The 22,699-nt window shown below is 42.7% G+C and overlaps 1 protein-coding gene and 1 non-coding gene across 4 annotated transcripts in view; both read right to left on the bottom strand.

The window, feature by feature from the left end:
- The window catches only part of TEKT3 (tektin 3), a 41,172-nt gene that overhangs the window by 700 nt on the left and 17,773 nt on the right, over positions 1–22,699 (bottom strand). For all 3 annotated transcript variants that reach the window (XM_046674682.1, XM_046674684.1, XM_046674683.1), the window contains 4 exons: positions 16,052–16,122; positions 12,410–12,553; positions 9,878–10,100; positions 6,612–6,766 (listed from right to left, as the gene is read on the bottom strand). In XM_046674682.1, the coding sequence (XP_046530638.1) occupies positions 6,612–6,766; positions 9,878–10,100; positions 12,410–12,553; positions 16,052–16,122 (593 nt within the window). The remainder of the gene's footprint in view (positions 1–6,611; positions 6,767–9,877; positions 10,101–12,409; positions 12,554–16,051; positions 16,123–22,699) is intronic.
- Positions 10,865–10,971, bottom strand: LOC124248045 (U6 spliceosomal RNA). Its single transcript, XR_006890927.1, has one exon. It is a non-coding gene; the product is annotated as a U6 spliceosomal RNA (small nuclear RNA).

Raw genomic sequence — 22,699 nt, 5'->3', positions numbered from 1 at the left:
TCAGCTGCTTTTAATTACTATGCAGCTTTCCTGCCTGCCTCCAGTTGGTTGAAAACTCAACTCCAAATTCATCAAATTTTAACCAGTGATTCAAAGTTAAGGTTTTCTTTATTTGGGGGTTCATTTATCAGCGGACTGGAGGTGCATGAAATGAATTAAAGTATACGGTAATATAAAGAGAACAGTGGCAGTGAACAAATAGGGATGTGGCTGTCCCTAGAGAGAGAAAAGGGTTTCGTGATCCTAGAAAAATATCCAGACCGTGTTACAGTCATTATACCAAGGCAATTTTACAGCTTCACAGAACTTGTCAACTGGAAAACAAATGTGAGGTCATCAAGCCCAGCTTCCTTGTTTTACAGACAAGGACACTGAGCCCAGGGCACTGATGAACTGCCCTCCCTACGGGCACACCACCCACATAGGTTTATATGCCTCGCACACTTATCCAGGAAGCTAAGAAGGAAATAAGGAGCCTCAGGGGCCGTAATAAGGAACTGGGTCCCATTTCCTGCCTCCACGCTCTCAGCGCTCTGTGAGGAAAGGGCAGAAGCAGAGACCCGGGAAGTTGACTTCAGCTCCCGGACCCCTTTGGGGAAGACCATCTCATTTCTGTTTATAGTCCCCAAGTGCAGGCTTGCCAGATAACACACAGGATGCCCAGTTAAATTTGAATTTCTGATAAATGAGTAATTTTTTTAGTACAAGTGCTTTTTAAAATTGTGGTAAAATATACACAACAACACAGAATTCACCATCTTAACCATTTTTAAGGGTCCAGTTCAGTGACATCACCTGCATTTGCATTGTTGTGCAACCATCTCCACCATCCACAGAACTCTTTTCATCTTGCAAAACTGACACTGTCCCCATTAAACAAGCCCCCCTTCCCGCAGCCCCTGGCCCCCCACCTTCTACTTTCTGTCTTTATAAATTTGACGACTCTAAGTGTCTCATGTAAGTGGAATCATGCAGTATTTGTCCTTTTGTGTCTGGCTTATTTCACTCGGTATAATGCCCTCAAGGTTCATCTATGTGGTAGCATGTGTCAGCATTCCCTTCCTTTTTAAGGCTGAATAATGTTCAGTATAAATATTTTTACTTAGCGTAAGTATTTTTAATGTAAGTGTTCCATGTAATATTTGGGATATACTTATACTAAACAAGTATTCATTATTTATCTGAAATGCAAATTTAACTGTCCATCCAATGTTTCAACTTGCAAAAGCTGGCGACCCTACCACAGGGGCCAGTATAGTGCCAGCACAAAGTGGGCTCTCAGGGAATACTAAGATGGCACCAAAGCAATAATTTTTCTACTCAAAACCCTCCATACTCTCGTTTTCCTAAGGGACAAATAGTTACTGTTTTTACGGAGATGCTCCAAATTAGCAGCTGTTGTTTGGGTTGGGGGCGGGGAGGAGAGGGCAGGAAAGGGGACTGGCATTTTGTATTCCATGTAGATCTGTATTACTTGAATTCACTTCAAAATCAGAATGTATCCCTATCTTACTTGTGAAATTTAACAAACTTTTAGGAAAAAAATAAGCAAGGTGAAAAGTTTGATATAAAAGTATAAAGTGTTATTTATATTGAGTAATGTTGTGAGAGAACAAGAGGAAACAACAGTAACGCCTAATGGTGATGGATGCTATAGCCAGGTGATGGAATGCCACGCAAGCAATGCTTTTTAGAAAAGAACTTGTATTTCCCATAGGGAAAAAAAACTCACAATACAGTGTTGGTTGAAAAAGGATTTAAAATCCTATATACAGCATGATGACAATTTTGTAAATGTACCTGGTGGCAAATACAACAAAATGCTAACATTGGTTATCCCTCGATGGCACGAAGAATTGAGGATGGGTTTTATTTTTTATTTCATTTTCTGATTTTTTTCTATCAGAAACAGATACTATGCTTAAAGCCAGAAAGAACACAAATACTTTCCAAAAAGGAAGCAGAGTTTAGAGGGACTTGAACTCTCTTTGACCTTTAGAGACCAACCCCACAACGGGGCGAACGTCACACCTCGAGGGACAGCACAGAAATCAGCTGATGATGGTCTGGGAGCTCCCTCCGACCGCTCCGCCATGCTCACTTTTTGGGGACACGCTCACTGGGGAATATGCTAGTCTGTGGCTGACACAGGCTCAAGTGGGGTACAGAGCAGATGCATCACTGGCACCCCAGGCCGCCTGCAGGTCCCATCTCAAAGCAATGGTGATGTCATCCTTGCAGATGCTGAAACCAAAAACCTTCTGATCATCTTGACTCCGCTCTCTTCTTCCTGCCCCCACGCCCTTCGATCGATCGTAAAATCCTGTTATTCCTGTCTCCCACAGAGCCTCATCACGCCCGCTGCAGCCTTCCCTCCTGCTCTGCAGGTGTGTTCTCCAATGCGCTTGCTCTGTGTCTCACCTCAGGGCCTTTACCCTTCCCACCCCTTCAACCAGAAGGCCCTTACTGGGCTCTTCATCCTGCTAACTCATGCCATCTTCAAAGCCCAGGCGGACAGACACTTCTTTGAGAAGTTCCTCCCTTAACCGCTGCCCGATGTCATGTGTTTCAAGAACCCAACCCTTCTGCAGCCATCAGGGTGTTTGTCATTGCCTGTTGACTACATGTGCCCTGCAGGCCATCAACTCCGCAAAAGCACCATCCACCTGAGCCAGCCTTGCTCTCGGCTGCATCCACAGCCCCTCCTATAGTCGACAGACATGCAAAAACTACTTGTTGCTCGAGACCAAACTTCCACGTCATAGGTGAAGGAGGTGGCCATGGGAGGCAGGGAGCTGCCCAGAGGTCCAAGTCCACAGGGGCTTCCAAGAACAGGAACCAGAGCCCAGCTGATGTAGAGGAAGCATAGACTGGAGGGAGACTGGAGGCTCGGCTTCCTAGTCACCTGCAGCCAGCCCGAGAAGGGGAGGGCACCCCAAAGGGCCCCCAAAAAGGCTCACAGAAGCAACAACAAGGGGCCAGCCTGGTGATAGTGGTTACGTTCACATACTCCACTTTGGCGGCCCAGGGTTCACAGGTTTAGATCCCAGGCACAGACCTAGCACTGCTCATCAAGCCATGCTGTGGCAGCATCCCATATACAAAATAGAGGAAGACTGGCACAGATGTTAGCTCAGGGCCAATCTTCCTCACAAAAAATAAAAAAGAAGAAGAAACAACAACAAGCCATGAAAACATATCCAGACCATCTCCTTTCATCTTAGAACCTGTACTGTTTTCTTACTTTCATTGAGGAGGGAAGGCATTGAAACTTTAGTGCCAAAGTTTCTTTTGGTATCGGCTTGGTAAACACAAAATCTGAGATCTGATCTAAAAGCATATTTTTGTTGTTGTTTAGATCAAGTTGGATTAAAAAGAAAGTCTCTTTTGAAGATCCCAGGGTATAAAATATCACGAGCAAAGAAACAGACCTTCGGAGAGGCTGCTGCCGTTGGCTGGCGTTGGGATTTACGACAGCGGTTTGTTTATAGCCGAGCGGGGCCTGCCTCTCGTCTCCCGCCCTCCCTGGGCCGCGTCCACTGGCTTCAAAAGGAACCCTGAACCCCAAGGTAGGAGATGGAGCAGGATGACAGATGAGGCTTTACTCCTCGCAGCCAAATACTAGTCTAGTGGGAAATTGATCTCTGAGGGAACTTTTGAAAATACATAGGTGTTAGAATATCAATGTTTAACTAAAAAAGGGAATTCAAGACACACAGAATGCAGGCGGTTAATGTCCAGTTGTTTTTCTGCTGCCGTGTGAACACAGCCAGGAGACGTACACTTCTCTCAACTTTCGCCATTAGAAATACATTTTTCATCATCTTTCAAGGCCACATTTCACTCTCGGCTTCCTTGTTCTTGGCAGATCACAGAGAGCTGTTCTGCTGAAACCATTCATTTTTGGGGAATTACAGAACTGAAAAACATTTTGCATGCAAATACAAATAAGGCTACCGTAGTTTTTAAAAAACGTATCCAGATTATTTAAGTACAGCAGAGCCTGGGCTGGCCTGCCACCAAAGATGCCAAGAATGTTTAGAATTACTTTTCAAAGAACCCGTTTAGAAAATGTTAAATGAAAATAAAAGTCTTGAAACGAAAACAGCAATTTTTCTTAGTCCTCACGCCCCTGAGTTTATGGTCTTTAATTTTTTCTTAATCTCGATAGCCACAGGGTTGCTTTCAGAATGATCAGTTAAGAAGGAACATAATCCCCTCCCCCAGCAATAATCCTACATTCCGCTGTTGTTACTCCGGGACCGTATTTTTGGCAATGATATTTTAGCAAGAAATCTTTACAGAAACAAAAGCAGGTTTTGTCCTAAAGTCAATTAAAGGAGCAGAGGAAATAGACATACCACAGAGTGAACAGGAAGCAAAGGAAAAGCCAATTCTATTGAGCTGTGAAGGGGGAGAGAAGAGTAAAAACCATTCAGCTTCTCAGAAGCAGCCGTGAATGCCTCATTGTTTGAGAACTCCAAAGTCAAATTAGACCACTACTCAAAACCCTTCTAAAAAGCAACCCTGTGTTTGTCTAATGGCAGTCTGAACAATTTATTTATCCCCATCTCTACTTTCGATGACTCTGCAGAAATTTTCAGAGAATGAAACTTCAGCTCGGCTTCTCCTAATAATATTTGAATAAAGCCACGATTCGTGACCTAATCCTAACTGGCCAAATGGGCGTGCTCTCACTACCAGGCTCTTGTGCAGCAAAGAGACACTGCAGACAGGTTGTCTGGGGGCCCGCCTAGCCTCTGGGGCAGAGAGCAGCTTATCCCAAATTATGGACTGTATATGAGTAGGGTTTCTATGGAACCCATTTTGAGCAACATGTAGCTCAGGTGAATTCCTAGCTGCCAATGGCCTCTACCAGGAGAAATGCAGCTAAGAACAGAGATGAAGGGTATTTGCATAAATTCTATTCTAAAGCATGCTTCTTAGCATCCAACACAGACAAGAAGCATGCTATACTTGTAGGGTGTTTTGCAGTAACATCTCCTCTGTGACCCTCAGTTTGTCCTCTGAGAGAGAGATGAAGATACAGCACCTGCCTTGCTAACGCATCCCACATGGGCATTGAGAAGGTCAGGTGAGATCAGGTACCTGACAGGGGGATGGAGAAAGCACAATGTGGAAGACAGGAGAAGCTGAAGCAAACAGTGGGTGTAGTGGATAGAGCTCTGCAGTGGGACAGGCAAGGGTTCAAACTGCGGCTCTCCTTCCTGCCTCCGGGTGCCAGCTGGGCCAGGCCACTCACCCCACTGCTGCCTCCGTTTCCTCATTTGTAAAATGCAGATAATGAATGAGGTAGTATGAAGTGCTCAGGACAGTGCCCAGCACAGAGTAAGATCAGTAAATGGGAGCAGCTATTATTATTATTAGCACCATCACTATCATTTTCATTACTTTTGGCCTCACAAAGATCACCCTTTCTTTCCCTCCGGGAAATCCTCAGCCTCGACCCACCACTGGCTTTTCCGGTGGAGCTGGAAGTCAGTCTATCCCTCAGATAAATCCTTCATGATGACAAGGGAATTCTATCACAGGACAGGGAGAAGACAAGGCTCGTGGCATCCCCACTGCACCAGAAAGGACTTTGGAGTTCAAGTGCTGCCCTTTGTTCCTCCAGTTTCCATAAATTTAATTTCCTTCTGCGCAGAGCGTTTCATGACTAAGAACAGCAGTGATGAAATCCAGAAAGGCAGAGGCAGGTATCGGGAAATTGGAAACGAAGCCAGAGGGGGTGGGGGGTGGAATCTTGGCCAGTTCCTTACAAGCTCATCCTAAAAGGAATCTTCAAAGTTAAATAATAATAATAAAATACACCCAGTGTTTAGTAGATAAACTGTGGCAGCGGATTCCTCCTGCCATGTATATGTGGGCAACGTGCTTGATGAAGACCAGCTGTTTTCAATTTCCACTGAGCACAGAGCAAACTGAAATGAGCCTAAATGAGATCAGCATGGGTTTTAGGGGATCACGAAGACGGTCTTGACGAGAGAGCAGATATTAACCGCCCAAAGAGGCCAATAGAACAAATGGGTGAGAGCAAATAGACCGGGATCAGTGGAATCAGTACCACAAGTCCCTTTTCTGATGTGCACCCCCGGCCCTGAGAAATACACAGCAAGCCAGCGCGCTCTACTGCCTGTAAGAGGGGTACTCTGGAAACTGCAAAGACTCCAGGGAAGTGCTGAGGAACCCAAAGGCCACCTTGGCCCCACTCAATGAGGCTTAATGTTTATTAACACTTGCTGATATCATTTCCTTTTTTTAAAAATCGTGGTAAAATATACATAACACAAAATTTACCATCTCAACTATTTTTAAGTGTACAGTTCACAGCATTCAGTACACTCACGATGTTGCGCAATCACCAGCATCTGTCTCAAGAGTGGTTACCATCCCCAACTGAAACTCCACGCCCATTAACCAATAGCCCCGCAACGCACCTACGCGATGAGCATTACCATGCTCCTCCATATTACCGGTGTGTTGGCAGAAAGTGCCTTTTTATGAAGAGCTCAGAGCCGCAGTGGGGCTGGTGGGTTGTCCCGAGCCTGGAGCCGGCCCCTCCTGCAAAGGGCGCACTCCCGCCTCCTCACCGTAACTGAGCCATGTCTCGGCAGAGCTCTACATTCGGTCTCCTCGTCCGCTCGTCTAGTCTGGTCTGAGCCACCTTCAGGAAGGCAGACTTGTCCTTGATGGTCTTCTTGATGGATTCTATGGTCATTTCAGTCTGGAAAATCTCCTGCAGAATCTGTATGAACAGAAGCAAATGCCCGAGGCTTTGGCATTGTGCCCTCAACAGCCTGCTTCCCGCCTCTTGCCTGTCCCTTTGGCACCTGGCACCCGCCTCAGCCTCTCGGATGGGGAGGTGATTCTCCGAGCCTTGCTCCTTCCCAGCCCAGCCTGGGAATCTGCCGTGTGCTGCTGCCCTGGAGAGCTGACTGTGTGCATCTCTTCTCAACTCCAGCTGAAATCAGCCAGGGTGCGAGGATTTACACCCCAGGAATGGGCAAATGCTACAAATCAGAGCACTCACCGCCCCCGCCCCAGATCACCTGTGGTTAAGTATTTACCCGTACACATTTGTGTGTAACTCTGAGAAAAGCGAGGCCATGAGGTTTGAGTGGCCCTAACTTCCCTCCTCACATCAGTCTGCCCTGCCTCTTTATCTTCCCACTGTCTCTCCTTATTAATCTCGTAGAGCTGTTTTTCTGCTAGTGGAGGATTTGCCTTGAAGCTAATCAGTTCAAGCATCAGGGTATCTCACATGCAAGGAAGGAGCACTGGCAGGCTTGTAGGACTGATTTTACATGCTTGTTTCTTACAGGGGGTCCCCCAAATTGCATAAACCTGGATCCCTCGCTGGTTCCTCCTCTGTAAACTGAGGCCCCCTGCCATGCCCTGAAAACCCTTCCTTCTCCTGCACCTTGACCTCTGGACTCCCATTTCTCTGCAGGTCCCCCATCGCTCTCCCTCTTCCCCAGCCCCTTTCCTGTGGCCTGGAGACACACCCAATTATCGCCCAAATTCTTCTAAAACCTCCTGTCTTTACCGCCACTCTCCCATCCCATCCCAACGGGGTACTCTCCAGCTGGCGCCCTCCCACCCTCTCCTCACACTCACGGCCAAATGTATTCAACAGTGGCCTTGCTCACTCCCTCCACTGCCCGCCCACCTAATCTCACAGTGGCCCCTGTATTCTGTCTCTGGCCCTAGCTGCCCTCATGAAACTGCGCTCTCAAAGCCAACGATGAGACCTCTCCCCGACATCCCTCTCCTTGAAACCCTCGCCTTACTTTCTCTGCTTAGTTTCTCTGGCCAACCACTCTCCTAACCCCTCGCCTTTCTCTCTAACTACTCCTCATCACTTCCAGCGCAAAGTTTTGTTCTCGGACCACTTCTCTGCGACATCCTTTCTCCCCTGCAGAGCTCTCATGTAATCACACGGATTCAGTGCTTGTGTAAACCAGGAACTCTTAAATCTGTCACTCAAGCTTTGACCTCTCTCCCAAGCTTTCAACCACCTGCTGAAAATCATTACACTGTTCCTATCACCAAGGCCACCCTCAGGGGCCCCCCTGCTCTCTCTCTCACCATTGGAAATAACTGCTCCTTCTGCTAAACAAACTGAACATTTTATCTGTAGCTCCAAGAGGTTCTTTCTGATGGAACATATCATTTTGTAGGTACATGTCTTGTCTCCTCTAAGATACAAGATGGCAGGGTCCAAGTGTCATTCATGTGAATAATGCCAAGTGCCTAGCACTGTACCTTAAATGTAGCTATTATGGGCTGAATTCTATCCTTTCCTCTGTACTCCTCCCATTCATCTGTTGAATCCTAACCTCTAATACCTCAGAATGTGGCTGTATTTGGAGACAGTGCCTATAAAGAAGGAATTAAGTTAAAATGAGGTCATTAGGGTAGGTCCTAATCCAATATGACTGGTGTCCTTATGAGAAGAGGAGATCAGGACACAGACACAGAGGGAAGACCATGTGAGGACACAGGGAGAAGACAGTCATCTGTAAGCCAAGGAGAGAGGCCTCAGGAAGAAACAACCCTGCGACACTTGGGTCTCAGGCTTCTAGCTTCCAGAACTGCGAGACAATAAGTTTCTGCTGCTTAAGCCCCTGGTCTGTAGTGCTTTGTTATAGCAGCCCTTGCAAACTCATACAGTAGTAAAGAAAAATTTGTTGAACAAAGGGACTCCATCACATCAGTCTCCTAAAAGGCCTTTAGAACGACTTCTGACTGCCCAGTGGATACCTTCCCATCAATATCTTCTACAGTCTGGCTCCAGCTACCTTTGCAAGCTTCTCTCTAGGACACACAGCATCCCCGCCAAACTGGTCTCTTTACAGACCTCAACTCAACCTCTGATTGTCTAGCTCGCAAGGCTTTGTTCAAGATGTTGTCCCACCTGGAATGTTCACATCGTCTCCCAAAGCCCATAAACACTTCCTGTATTTGTCATTTGGCAACCACGATTTGTAATTTTTCTATTGTTACCAATTGCTCATGAGCTTTTCATATGTATGCATCTCTTCTCCACAAGTATAAGCTTCCTGGGAACAAAAACTACATTCTATACTTCTTTCTGCTTGTCACACTATGTAGGACACTGTCTGGCTCATAAATATTTGTTGCTCAAAGAAGATACCATGAGAAGGAAAGGTTAATTGCTGCAGCCTGGGAAAACATGGTGCCCTTGACTGGATAACATCACCTGAGAGTGACCTGGCCAACAGTGTAAGGTTCTTAAGAAAAGAGACGATAAATTATATGCAGCATAATCCATAGAAATAAGAGCTCCAAGACTGATAGTAAATGAAAGAAGAGCTCGTGGTTTATCTTGAAACATATGAATTCTGCTTAAATCATTGTAAAACTCATAATTAGAGCACTTTAAAAAGTTTAAAAGTTTAATATCAGAAACATTTTGAACCACCTAATAGTTTCCTGTATTTGGTTTTGTATTCCAGAAAAAAGGGCCTGAAATAATTTAACAGAAAACATTCCTACCATATGTTCTAATAATAAATTCACTTCCTAGTTACATACGTGATTCATTAAACTTTAATAATAATATTTTTGTTTCTATTAAATACTAAGAACCTTTCTTTACATAGTGTGTTCTTTGTGTTCCAAAAACTCAGTGGACTCCAGTTTCATTTTGACACCTGGCTACCTGGCTAAAATAAATGGTGTGCTTTGTACTGTGTTTCATTTTTCTCAGTCTGCATGGCCAAAAGGTCGTGTGCCAAAAGGCGTCTCTGGGAGTGGTGAGAGATTTGTGGTCCCCGAGCCTCTGCTCCACCCACCCGCTTCAGCTAAGGGGTACCACCCATGCTTGATTTACCTTTGCTAAGTGAACCTGAATCTTATTTTTAGCATCTGCAGTCTCAGCAATGCGATTGGTGAAAGACAAGTTCACTTTGTTGAACTGGTTCCACATCTCGTTGGCAGTCACAACTAAGAGGTTTTGAATGTCCTCTCTGAGTTTGGCAGAGGCAGCTCGTTCACTCTGGGAGCGCAGAATATTGTCATCTGTAAATTTGGCCCAGGACTCGGGCACTGAGATCCTGAAAAAAGGAAGTAGAACCATACAATGGTGACAATGATGAACCAGCCTAGATAGTCTGTAGGCAATCAATCATCTTGTGAAAGAGAAAACCCAAATCACTGGATCCTGGTTTTATTGCGTAAAATGCAAACCTCAGAGGAAAATTGATTTTAAATTTTTCTTAATTGCTCCTTATTTTTCTGCTTATTCTCTGTAAGTCCAAAGCATAAACTAACTCTTCTGCCAATTTGGAGGAAAAAAAGGATTGATGAAGGGTATGGGTATGTGGGTTTATTAGAAAGGTGTCACACTGGCCCAATGAGCATATGAAAAAACACTCAACCAGGAGTAATCCAAGAAGTACTAATGAAAACAACGACACACAAATAGTCCTTTATCAGAATAGCAAAGAGTGAAGAGAATGACAGTTTGCTGGTGAGCATGTTTAGAAGAAGATTCCCTCATATCCTGCAGATAGGAATGTTGACTTGGCACAAACATGCTGGAGGTTAAACCAAGAGTCTTTCAAAGGTGCATCACCCAGAGATTCCACTCCTAGAAAAACGTTTTAATTGAGATATAATTGGCATATAACATTGCATTCGTTTTAGGTAGGTGTACAACATAATGATTTAATATATGTATACATTGCAAAGTGATCACCATCACCACACATAGTTACAAATTTTTTTTCTTGAGATGAGAACTTCTAAGCAACTTTCAAATATACCATACAGTATGGTTAACTATAGTCGCCAGGCTGTGCATTACATCGCTGGGACTAAAAGTACGGAGCGCTTCCTGAATTTGCGCATCACCCTCGTGCAGGAACCATGCTACTCTTCTCTGCATACTTCCAGTGTTAGCACAGATGCTGCTGAAGTGAGTGTGACAGAAATTTCTCCTAAGGAAATAATGCACCCAAAGATGTATACACGAGACAGTCATCTTCAGCAATATTTATGCCAGTCTTTAAATGGTTTATGCCAAGAACCTAAATGTCCAAAACTAAAGAAAAAGTTGAGTCAATTACGGTACATTTACAAAAGTAATCCATGTATGTAAACTCTTGTTGTAGAAGAATATGGTCACAAGGTTTCTGATATATCATGAAGTGAAAAATTAAACAGGCTATACAAAAATGTATGTGTGTGATACCATTATTTAAAAATATTCATCTATATCTACATGCATGGAGGGATATTGGAGGGTCTAAGAGTAAACTGTTATCATTGGGTGTCTCTGAGTGGTAGGGTGACATTTGTTTGTTTGTGATGTAATAGGATATCAAACAAGACTCTTACTGTGGACTACAATTTTTCGCTCAGGCCTCAATGACCCAAAATAACACCCTATGTGCTCCATACCCTCATAGTCTCTAAGATGGCTAGACTTCACGCCAGAAATACAGCAGGCCCTTCATGGAGGGTTAACTGGTCAGAGTGTGGGGTTCAATCCCAGCCCATCCCCACTCCAAAAGGAGAGGAGGAAGATGCTTCCTGCTCACCTCAAGCAAGTAAGAAGAATTTTATGAGGACCATTTAGGACATAATCTGATTCACACCTGAAGAAATTAAAAGTCAAAGTTCGTACATGCTGCTGCTGGAGAGCTAAGAGGGGGACTGCTTCGGGGGTGACTAGCCTCACAGGAGGGAATCCATTTGGGGGTCACTTTACAAGGGGGAGGGGGCATGAGTGTGGAAAGAACAAAAGGGAACTTTTTTGGGTGGCAAAAATATTCTTTATCTCAGCTGTGATCGTGGTTACATAGGAAGAGAAATTTGTCAAAACTCGTCAAGATGTACACTTACACCAAATGCATTTTATTGTGGGTAAATTTCACCTCAGTCAAGTTGATTTTTTTTTTTTAAGGAATAGCTGGAAAGGACCATGAACCCAAAATTTCATGCAGGGGCCTGGTGAAGGAACCATTGACAGAGCAAGTTTCACAAGCAGTCATAATAAAAACATTAAGCTGTTTTTCAGCTTGTAGCCCATCGAGTCGAGGGCATCTAATACACTGGCAACACTTTATTTTCTTCATGCTTATCTGTGCTTTCTAGGTTTTCTGCATCAAATAGATGTTATTTTTATAGTTAGAAATTTAAACACCAAATATTCTTTTGCAAAAGAATACAGGATGCAGGTGTCAAGGGCTGACTGAGGAACACGCACGCTTCCTGCAGACTTGTTCAAAACAGGTGTGCCTTTTACCTTTCCACATCTTCCTGTGTTTTCCATTTTAACCTATAAGCCGCATCATCTTGAAAGAAGAGAGAACGAATTAAACGACATCGAAATCATAGAAGCGGTGTGAGCCTGACTTACGTTGCATCCACCCTCTCCACGCCACGAAAGTAGCTGACGCCATCGGACGTGTTTCGCAGATGGTGGCACTTATCATCGATTCGGTACGCCGCCTGTTTGTCACTCAGGTCTTTCTCCAGCTCATGCTGGGAAGCTCTGTTAGCTCTAGAACACAGAGTAGGGAAATGGAGCTTCAAGTTTAGGTAACAATTTTGGTGAGGAAACCTAATTGCCCTCCTCTGTTGGACCCACCCGTTTCTGCTCTCAGGGTCTCTCCTCCTTAACACAATGTCCTCCTTCTCAATTAAAAAGAAACTTCTCTGGAGATGTCCACACCTGTGAGTACTTAGAACCCTGCCCACACTGCCCCTTCTATGGGGTAGGGAGGGGCTTGGGGAGAAAGGTGTAGAAAAACAGAAGTTGGGTGTTTGGAGCCCCAGGACAGGGGCCCATCCTCCTAACACACAACTGTTCCAGACAGGACACTGCTTTAAAATAATCTGCCCACATCTGTGCCTTCCTTTCTGTCCTCCTTTTCCTCGTCTACATCCTAACCCCTTTCTCCTCCATTCTTTGAGCGCAATTTCCCAAGAAGTTATGAGGGATTTACAGCCAGCCTCTCTCCAGCTGCAGGTGACCTAGTGTGGTCATGCCAGGCCTGAGAAGTTTGGCAGGAGATGGAGACCAAGGGTCAAAATTAACCTCCAGGGCAGGAGACAGAGTTCTTGAAAAGGATCAGCAATTGGTGGCCCCCCGACCCGTGTGATCCAGCAGCCGCCCTCCTGGGAAGGAAGAGGCCTTAGTGAGCTCTGAGGTGCGTGGCATGCCCTGCCCTGTCAGGCAGAGAGGAGACCTGCTGCTCACTACCAAAGAGACAGGCCCGGGGTGCAGGCGTGGGCGACAAGTGACCCCATCTTTACTCATGGAGCAGCTGCTTACTGAGCGCCTACTAGATGCCAGGCACTGTTCTACAAGCCTGGGATGCATGATGGACAAAACAAACATCTGTTCCCAAAGGACCTCACATCCTACCTCGAAGAGACAAGCAACACCCACAATGAATAAGCAAGTCATGTGGTTTGTTAGCAGAACAATGCAGAAAACCATGCAGGAAAAGGGGGCCAGGAGTGTGAGTGGTGATTCTCAATAGGACAGTCAGAGTAGGACTCCTTAAGGAGGCGATGTTTGAGCAAAGACTTGCAGGGGGAGAACCAGATCATGCAGGGCCCCATTGGACATTGGAAGAAGTCAGGTTTTCCTCCGAGGGAAATGAGAGACCATTAACCTACAATTTCAAAGGATCATTCTGGTGCTGTGTTGAGAACAGACTGCACGGCGCAGAGAGACCCATTAGCAGACTGGTGCGGTTCCCCGGGTGAGAGATGGCCTGGACCAAGGGGGCACAGTGGAAGGAGGCGAGAAGTGCTCCGATTCCAGATATGTTTTAAGGACAGAACCAAGCGAATCTTGTGGGAGACTGGACATCAGTGAGAAAAAAGAGCTGAAGGTGAGTAACTGGAACAGCAGAATTTCATCAACTGAGGTGGGCGAGGCTGTGGGTGAGTAGGCTGGGAGAAGAGAGAAGTTCAATTGACACACTGAGCCTGAGTGTGCATTAAACCTCCAAGTGGAGGTACCAAGTAGGTTCTTGGAATTTAGGAGAAAGACCTGGGATAAGAATAAAAATCTGGGAGGCGTTAGCATATAGATAGTATTTGAAAAAGCTGGACAACTGGATGATCTTAGTCATTTCTATATTCCCCGCACCCAAAAGTGTCTTTGCATACAGAAGCCACTCAGTAAAGCCTGCATTGAATTGAATAGACTAATTCTAGACGCAGCCTCCCTTTAATTCAGCCCGTGCCTTTGGGTAAGGCACTTGACCTGTCAGAGCTCACTTTTCTAATTTGTAAAGTGGAAACGAGGGCAACAGCAAGCCAGGCAGCTGCATTTTGTGAATTGTAAAGCAGTACACATGCGCAAAGGATGAGAGGTGCGAAGCTGCGTCCCCTTGCTACTTCTGTGTTCGGTATCTTGCCTCAGGTTATTGAGCTGAAACTCTGGGATGACACCTCAGAATCTCCTTAGGAAAGTGCTTGAGGCAACACTCCACAGACCTGTCTCATAGCCTAAAAATGGGAAAAATCTTGGCTGCCATGTTGATGCCTAATGAGATGCCATTTTCAGCTGAGATCCAAACTGAGCGCTTCATTGTTCCCACCGAGACAAGTGGAGTTGGAAAACCCTCCTCCCAACAACCTTTGCTGGACCGAGTCCAGCAGCCACCTTAAGGATCCAGGCCCCCACAAATCCTGGAGAAGCCATCCCAGGAAGTAAGGTAGGCATTTTGCCCACTGTGTATTAAAGGAAAGTCAAGCTCTTACAAGATCGCTAACACAAATTTCACAAAGGTGAAGACGCAGAGACAGAACTTCCTGCAAAGGCCTGCATTAGGGCCAGTGAGGAGGCAATTTATAATGGGAACCAATATGAAGATGTGGCCGTTCCACATCCACAGATGTGGCTGTGGGTGGAACCATCTGGGCCAAGAAGAGCAGAGAACATGGAAGATGGGCAGTAGTTTTTAGATTAGGAAAGAAAATAAGGATTAGGAACTAGACCAGAAGAAAACAGAACAGAAACAACTCTTTGAACCCCACCGTTTCTGCAATTCCTAGGGAGCAGAAACCGGAAATTAATATCGGAACTGCACTGCCTTGTATTTATAGCTTAAGTAAGCTGTACAGTTGACCAAACCACGGGCAGTCAGTCATCCTCAACTAATCTTTTACCTGTCCTCACCGATTTCCGAATTAAAGAGCCCTTCCAATCACAGCTCGAGAGAGATCTCGGCCACCTAAACCTCACCGACCTTCACAGCCTCAATCCTGACGGGCAGGGTAGGCAGATAGGCAAACAGTACCAACACCTCTTCCTTTGGGTGTATCTCACGTTATCCTTGACAACATCAGTATAAGCAGAATCATTGTCTCCTTTGTGTAACATACTCGACACTACTTCTTTCCATGGCCACAACCAAATGAACATTGATCTTTCCATTCATGTTAGGCAACAAGCTCAGCGAATACCTTTTCTGTCCTGACAGCTGTTATCATTGCTTAAAACCTTCCTTTGATTATTATTCTCCACCCCCCCATCCCACTATAAATATTAGTGCCTACTATCTACTACAATTACAGTGCAATGGGATACAGTGAATGCTGCGCTGGTATAATCAGAGCACGAAGGAAGATGGAGCAGAAGAGTCTACCAAGAAATCAGGGGCAGCTGAGTCTTTAAGGAGGTACGGACAATAACCATAGGAGCAAGCCAAGATTCATTACATTTCCAAGTATGTTGTTAGGCTGAACATATACAAGTCAATCTCTTATCAAAGAATAAAAGTCTTCTGAGCTAAAAGAAATCTTAGCCATACTCAGTTAGGGCAGAAATCCTTGCTATAGCATCTCAAAATTATTTCTTTAAATAAAAATTTAAAGCAAGTACTCATCATAACCTTTGAATAAAACCCATGTATGTGCACCTGCGTGTATCTATATATAAGAAATCCTTATCTAAGAAGCTAAGAGAAATGGGAATGGGAGGCATGAAAGTATAGTTTCGTGACAAATCCTAAATTGTAGAGAGAGGTAAAGCTCTTACGCAAGTTGGGCAATGGCCTTATCCAAATGTAGCTTCATTCTTTCTTGACAACACAGAATAACATCAACTTCCTACTCAATTGAAAAAGAAAACACATTAATGTTTTCATTATCGAGTACAACATTCAGTGTCAACAACGTAACAAAGCACCCATGAAGGAAAACTTTGTTTCTGGAAAAATTGTGAAGTAAAACAATTTTACATGCACTTATTTACTTATATCTCCCCATGATATGGGGATCTAAATATTAGACTGAGATTCACCTTTTACAGGACTACAGCAAAATTATACCATGGAACACGTTTGAACAGGGGTAAAATTTTAGGGTCTTTAATCTTATCTCTGGTTCTTTAATTAATTAATTAAATCCTGGTGATATGCAAGGTTGAATTTAACGCGTAGCTTCTTCTATACTAACTGTTGTTCCAAGACAAAGTAAATCGGAGGGGCAAAAAGGGCAGCCCAAACGAGGCTTCTCTCTGGCAGTGCATGTAACCTCCCACAGTCCACTCCTCGGTCCAGAGGCCAGCCCACCCCTCAGTCCTGCCTGCGCCCTGCAGCCCAGCTCCATGCTCAGACAAACACCTGTGCTAGCCACGCTGTTCTGCTTGACGACACGTGGCATTTTGATGCTGCTAGGACATACACACTATTATATAACGTGTCGTATCTGAGATTTTTCTTAAAATAAACATTTACTTCCCTCTGAAATTCATATTCACCTTAGAAAATCTAGGAACTCAAAATAGCACCAAGAAGACCTTTAAAAAGTGTGCATAATCATTGTTACCACCTTTTCAAGTGAAAAATGACCATACCATGCATACTGTCTTGTGGCCTACTTTTTCATTTTAACTTGAACATTTTCACATGATGTTAAACAATACCGTGATGAACATCCTCAGTAAATATTTAGGCACCCCCAAAGGTACGCCTTTTTTCAAGGTTTTGACAAGTACAGCCAAATTGCCCTTCAGAAAGGTTGTACCCATTTACAACAAGAAATGAGTGTGCGCTTCCTCCCCTCACACACTAAGTGGCCATTATCACTCCTCTCAATTGTTGTCAGTGTGATAGGACCCCCCCTCAAAAACACAGCAAACCTGCTGGGATTTCAAGGTTACCATTATGACTACATATTTGTTCATCATTTGACTTTCTTCTTTTGTGAGCTGCCTGTTCATGTGCTTGTCCACTTTTTTAAATTAGTTTATTGCTCTTATATTTAAAATTCAATCCTTTCTCATCATATCTATCTATATAGTACAGATAGATAGATAGATATAGATACCAAGATATATAGATATAAATACATATGTACAGAGAGGGATCTCTTTTCACAGTTTGGCCCTGCCTTTATGTTCCGTGCCTGGCATTTTGATATAGACATTTATGATTTCTATGATATCAAATGTATCAAATATCCCCTTTTGATTTCTGCCCTCATTAATTTGATTGTAAAGGACTTCTTCACTCCAATAGTAATTATTATTTAACTAAGTAGTCTTCTTATCTTTTTATTGCTTAAAATATAAATATTGAATATGCCTACAGTTTTTCTCAGTGATAACCCTACTGACTGACTCTCTCAATCTCTGAATTAATGGAGTTAATGCTCCGACCACACATTATTACAAGGTTCTTTCTCCCTGCCCTCCCAGGTAGCAAAGATCTCTCACCCGTCTCACAGCAGGTTGTGCATCAGTCTTAGTTTTTAGTGTTGTTCGATCTTCATCTTTCTCTGTGGCTTCTTTTGCGCACGCATGTGTGTGGCCATTTCACTGAGGTGTTGGCAAAGGATGCATGAAGTACTGCTTAGAAAACACCACTTAAAACCCAAAATCCTAGTGAGCTTTTATACTGTGTGCACACAATGCATATAGTGAGAATTCCTGAAACTTTTAGCGGAAAAAAGGCATTCAATTAGACTTTTGTTATAAAACAAAGAGCTTTCAACAGCAATTTTCATATTTGAACTTAAATAATGTCATATGGTATATGTTCGATGTTTGGGGGCAGAAGGGTTCAAGGGAATAGGGAATGCCTAAAACCAAAGACCTTTGGAACTGCCCCCAACATTAACATCCATTAATCTGTACTCAAAGTTTCATTCGGCTTCAGAGTCCGAGGCGTTAGCACAGTCTGGGAGAACCAAGAAGATGATGCCTGATGGAGTCCCCAAGACAGGCCGTTCTGTAAGAATTTGGGGAATATCACTGATTGAATGTGAGTAATAGTCAACAAGATTCATGAGAAAATATTTCATTTCACCCATGTTTTTCAAAAGTAGACTTTTTAAGACTACTATTATTCTTGGCTAATGTTCATTCAGTTATCCTAAAAATTGAGACCCATTTTGGTAAAAATAAAAGATATGTTAATATCACAACCTTGAGTAAGCTCCAGGACACCTTCACTAGTTTAATTAGTTGGCAATGCCCCTGGCACCCCCTCAGCTGGTGCGCCATTACTCTAATTGCAGGTTCAGTTCTTTTGAGGTAAAGCAGCCCCCGCTACTGACCTAAAAAGTACCAATCTCTAAAGCAGTGGTTCTTGTTTGTTTTTTTTTTTAAAAAACTGCTTTATTGAGATGTAATTCATTTACAATAGAATTCATGTATTTAACTGTAATTACAGTTAAATTCAATGGCTTTTAGTATATTCACAGAGTCATGTGATTACGGCCAGAACCAACTTCAGGACATTTTCATTAGCCTCCAAAGAAACAACACACCCCTTAGCTATTACCCCCCATTTCCAATCCTGCAAGCCTCCTTCTCCTAGGCAACCACCACTCTACTTTCAGTCTCTATAGATTTCCCTAATCTGGATATTTCATAGAAATGGAATCATACAATATGCGGTCCTTTGTGCCTGGCTTCTTTCACTTAGCATAATTTTTTCAAGGATCATCCATTTAGTAGAATATATCAGCACTTCATTCCTTTTCATGGCTGAATAAAACATCCATTCTATTGTATGGATATACCACATTTTATTTATCATTATTCAGTTGGTAGACATTTGGGTTTTTTCCAAATGGTTGTTATAAATAATGCTGCTGTGAATATTCATGCATAAGTTTTTGTGTGGGCATGTACTTTCTTTTCTCTTGGGTAAATATGTAGGAGTGGAATTACTAAATCATATGGTAACTCTATGTTTAACCATTTTCCAAAGCAACTGCATCATTTTACGTTCCCACCAGCAGTGCATGAGGGTTTCTAATTTCTCCACATTCTCACCAACACTTATAATTATCTGTATTTTTGAGTATAGCTATCTTTGTGGGTGTGAAGTAGTATTTCATCGTGGTCTTATTTGCATTTTCCTGATGACTAATGTTGTTGAGCATTTTTTCATATGCTTATTGGCCATTTGCACATCCACTTTGGAGAACTCTATGTTCAAATCCTTTGCCCATTTTTGAATTGGGTTATTTGTGGGGGGTTTTTTTGAGTTGTAAGAGTTCTTTATATATTTTACATATAAGTCCCTTATCAGATATATGATTTGTGAAGATTTTATTCAATTCTGTGAATTGTCTTTTCACTTTGTTGATGTTCTTTGAAGCATCAAAGTTTTTCATTTTGATGATGTCCAATTTATCTATTTTTTCTTATGTTGTTTATGCATTGTGCTTTTAGTATAGATTTAAGAAAGTATTGCCTACTCCAACGTCACAAATATTTATGCATATGATTTATCTTAAGAGTTTTACAGTTTCGGCTCTTACATTTAAGTTTTTGTTCCATTTTGACTCAATTTTTTATATATGGTGTGAGGTAGGGGTCCAGCTTCCGCCTTTGCATGAGGATATCCAATTGTTCAAGCACCATTTGTTGAAGAGACTCTTCCTTTCCCATTGAATTGTCTCAGCACTCTTGTTGAAGATTAATTTATTGTAAATGTGACGGTTTATATCTGGATTCTCAAATTCTATTCCATTGATCAATATGTCTATCCTTATGCCAGTACTACACTGTCTTATGTATTGTAGCTTTGTAGTAAGTTTTGAAATCAAGAATGAGAGTCTTCCAACTTTCTTCTTTTTCAATATTATCTGGGGTATTTTGCATCCCTTGAATTTCCATATGAATTTTAGGATCAGCTTGTCAATTTCTACAAATAAGCCAGCTGCGATTTTGATAGGAATGGTGTTGAATCTGTGGATTGTGTTGGGAAGTACTGTCATCTTAATACTATTTAGTCTTCTGATACATGAACATGGTATGCCAATTTATTTAGATCTTCTTTAATTTCTATCAACAATATTTTGCAGTTTTAAAGCAGTGACCTTAACTCTGGCTGTTCATTAAAATCACCTTGGGAATATTTTTAAATATCAATGCCTAGTCTCCACTCCAGATTTGAATCAGAATCGCTGGATGTGAAACCCAGTCACTGATATTTCGAAAACTTTCATCAAGTGATTCTAAAGTGCAGCCGGGTTTGAGAGCCAAAATAATGGAAACAATAAAGTACCCAAGTTTCAAAAAAGTCTCTTAGAAATACAATAGGTGTTCATGGGCAAACTGAAGTTAAGTAGTTAGAAGTGGCTTATAATTTACTTCACACAGATCATCTCAGGATCAGTGAGAAAAAGAGGTTAATGGATATTTGATGCTAAATTCCTCCCCATTTAGGATGACAAAGTAGATGACAGATTATTTTAAGACTTGCAAGATTCATCAGAGGCTAGGAAAGAAGAAACAGCAGAGCAGGGACCCATCGTTGTAAAGCTACTTCATTCAGGATGTCTTATTCCTAATCACTAATATGCAGCAGTAGGGGCTGTGGCTTTTACAAAGTAGGTTGCATAGCTTCTCTGTAGAGGCCAAAGGTTTCCTGAGTATATTATTTCAACTCATATTTCTTTCAGAGAGTCAAACAATAGAGGAAAGAGCAACTTCTAAAACTTCTGCTTATCATCCTTAATGTAATGGGTCACTAAAAATATTTAGCACAATGTTAAAAGGGACCCTTGATGACTTATAAGGATGCTGATGACCAGGTTGCTAGCTAGTCATATGTACTTTCTTACTCAGGATTCATTTCTTACCAAGGGTCAGTCAAACAAAGTCAAAAAGGTGGGACCCTGCAAAGCTGGTTCAGGGACAGTGAACTGATTTGCTGCAGCAGAAATTCAGCAAGTCAGAGTGGAAAATGAGACTGAGAAGGGGTGAGAGCCAGACAAGGCAAGACCAACGTGAATCTTCTCCTATAGCAATTAGGCAGTCAAGGAAGTTTTTTGGCAGATGGGAAAACTGGTGATCATGTGCAGTAAGGATCCAGGTGAAACTGGGGGAAGGGAAAGGATTTGGGATTTCACATTAACCAGCTATAAAGAAGGAAAAGATGATTTAGAACAATGGTAGGGAGAATGGAATGGAAAGGAGAGAGGAACAAGCAAATCAGAGGAGAAATTTACAGACCCTGGAAATTGATTACAGGGGTGGAGATGATGGTCAGCAAGCCATGCCACAGTGACTGGAGAACCTTGCTACCATCCATAGAAAGGAGAAGGCAGAAGAGTGACAGAACCAGTAATAGTACCACCAGTAGAAAGGGGAAGGCAGAAGGCATCAGGGTAAAAGAAAAGTTCACTTTTAGGCTTCATAAATGTGAACCAAAAAAAAAAATGAGTTACCAACGTAGCTATGTTTGGCGGGCACTTAGGGAGGCAAATCTAAGGCTTAATAGAGTCTCTGGGCTGAAAAAAGAGATTAGGAAGGGTGCCAGGCACGTAATGGCTGAAATCTTAAAGAATGGACAGAGATCTTGTGGGGTAAGTCTAGGAAGTGAAGATCAGAGAACTGAGCACTCAATCAAACTTAATTGGTGGAAAGTGGAAGAAGCCTCATGGGAGGACCAGCACAGTAGTGCAGACATAGCTGTAAGCTTCCGGATGGCAATTTGGCTATACGTCAAAAGCTTTCCAAATGCATATACCCTTTGACACATCGATGACATTTTAAAAAATGTATTCTAAGGGAATAATCAGAAATACGTAGTTATCAATAATATTTTTGTACACTGCAGTGGTATTAAAATACAAAAAAAAATGGAGATAAGGAAATAACCTAATTATTCAAAAAGAGAGGGTTGATTTTTTTTTTTTAAATGATAGCACCTTCACATTGTGGAACACTATGTAACCATTAAAATCATATCTTGAAGAATATCTAATGATATGGGAAAATTACCCCAATATAAGTTTTAAATAAATAAAGCACTATGGTTCCACTGTGGTGGGGGAGGAGGCCATGCATACATGGGCGCAGTGGATATATGGGAAATTCCTGTGTCATCTTCTCAATTTTGCTGTGAATCTAAAACTGCTCTAAAAAAACTAAGTCTTTAAAAAAAATGCACTGCTTTCCCACGTCTATATTTAAGAATAAACATCATTGAGCATTTACCCAGCAAAAGGAAAAGCACTATTCAAATTCATATATTCAGTATAATTCTAACCTTAAAGACGTGTCTGTGTGTCTTTGAGTTGGGTGCTGCCTATCTAAGTACAATTAATAAAAAGACTGAAATACTCCAAAATTAACTTTCATTTCTGCTAACTGAACTTCAGGTGATTTTTATCTTTCTTTATCCTTTCTGTATTTTAAAATTCTCTCGATGAATGTCTATTA

The sequence above is a fragment of the Equus quagga genome, chromosome 11 (genome assembly GCF_021613505.1).
Source record: "Equus quagga isolate Etosha38 chromosome 11, UCLA_HA_Equagga_1.0, whole genome shotgun sequence".
Taxonomy (NCBI): domain Eukaryota; kingdom Metazoa; phylum Chordata; class Mammalia; order Perissodactyla; family Equidae; genus Equus; species Equus quagga.
Note: the sequence above shows the minus strand (reverse complement) of the source record. Positions and strands in the feature narration are given on the sequence as shown.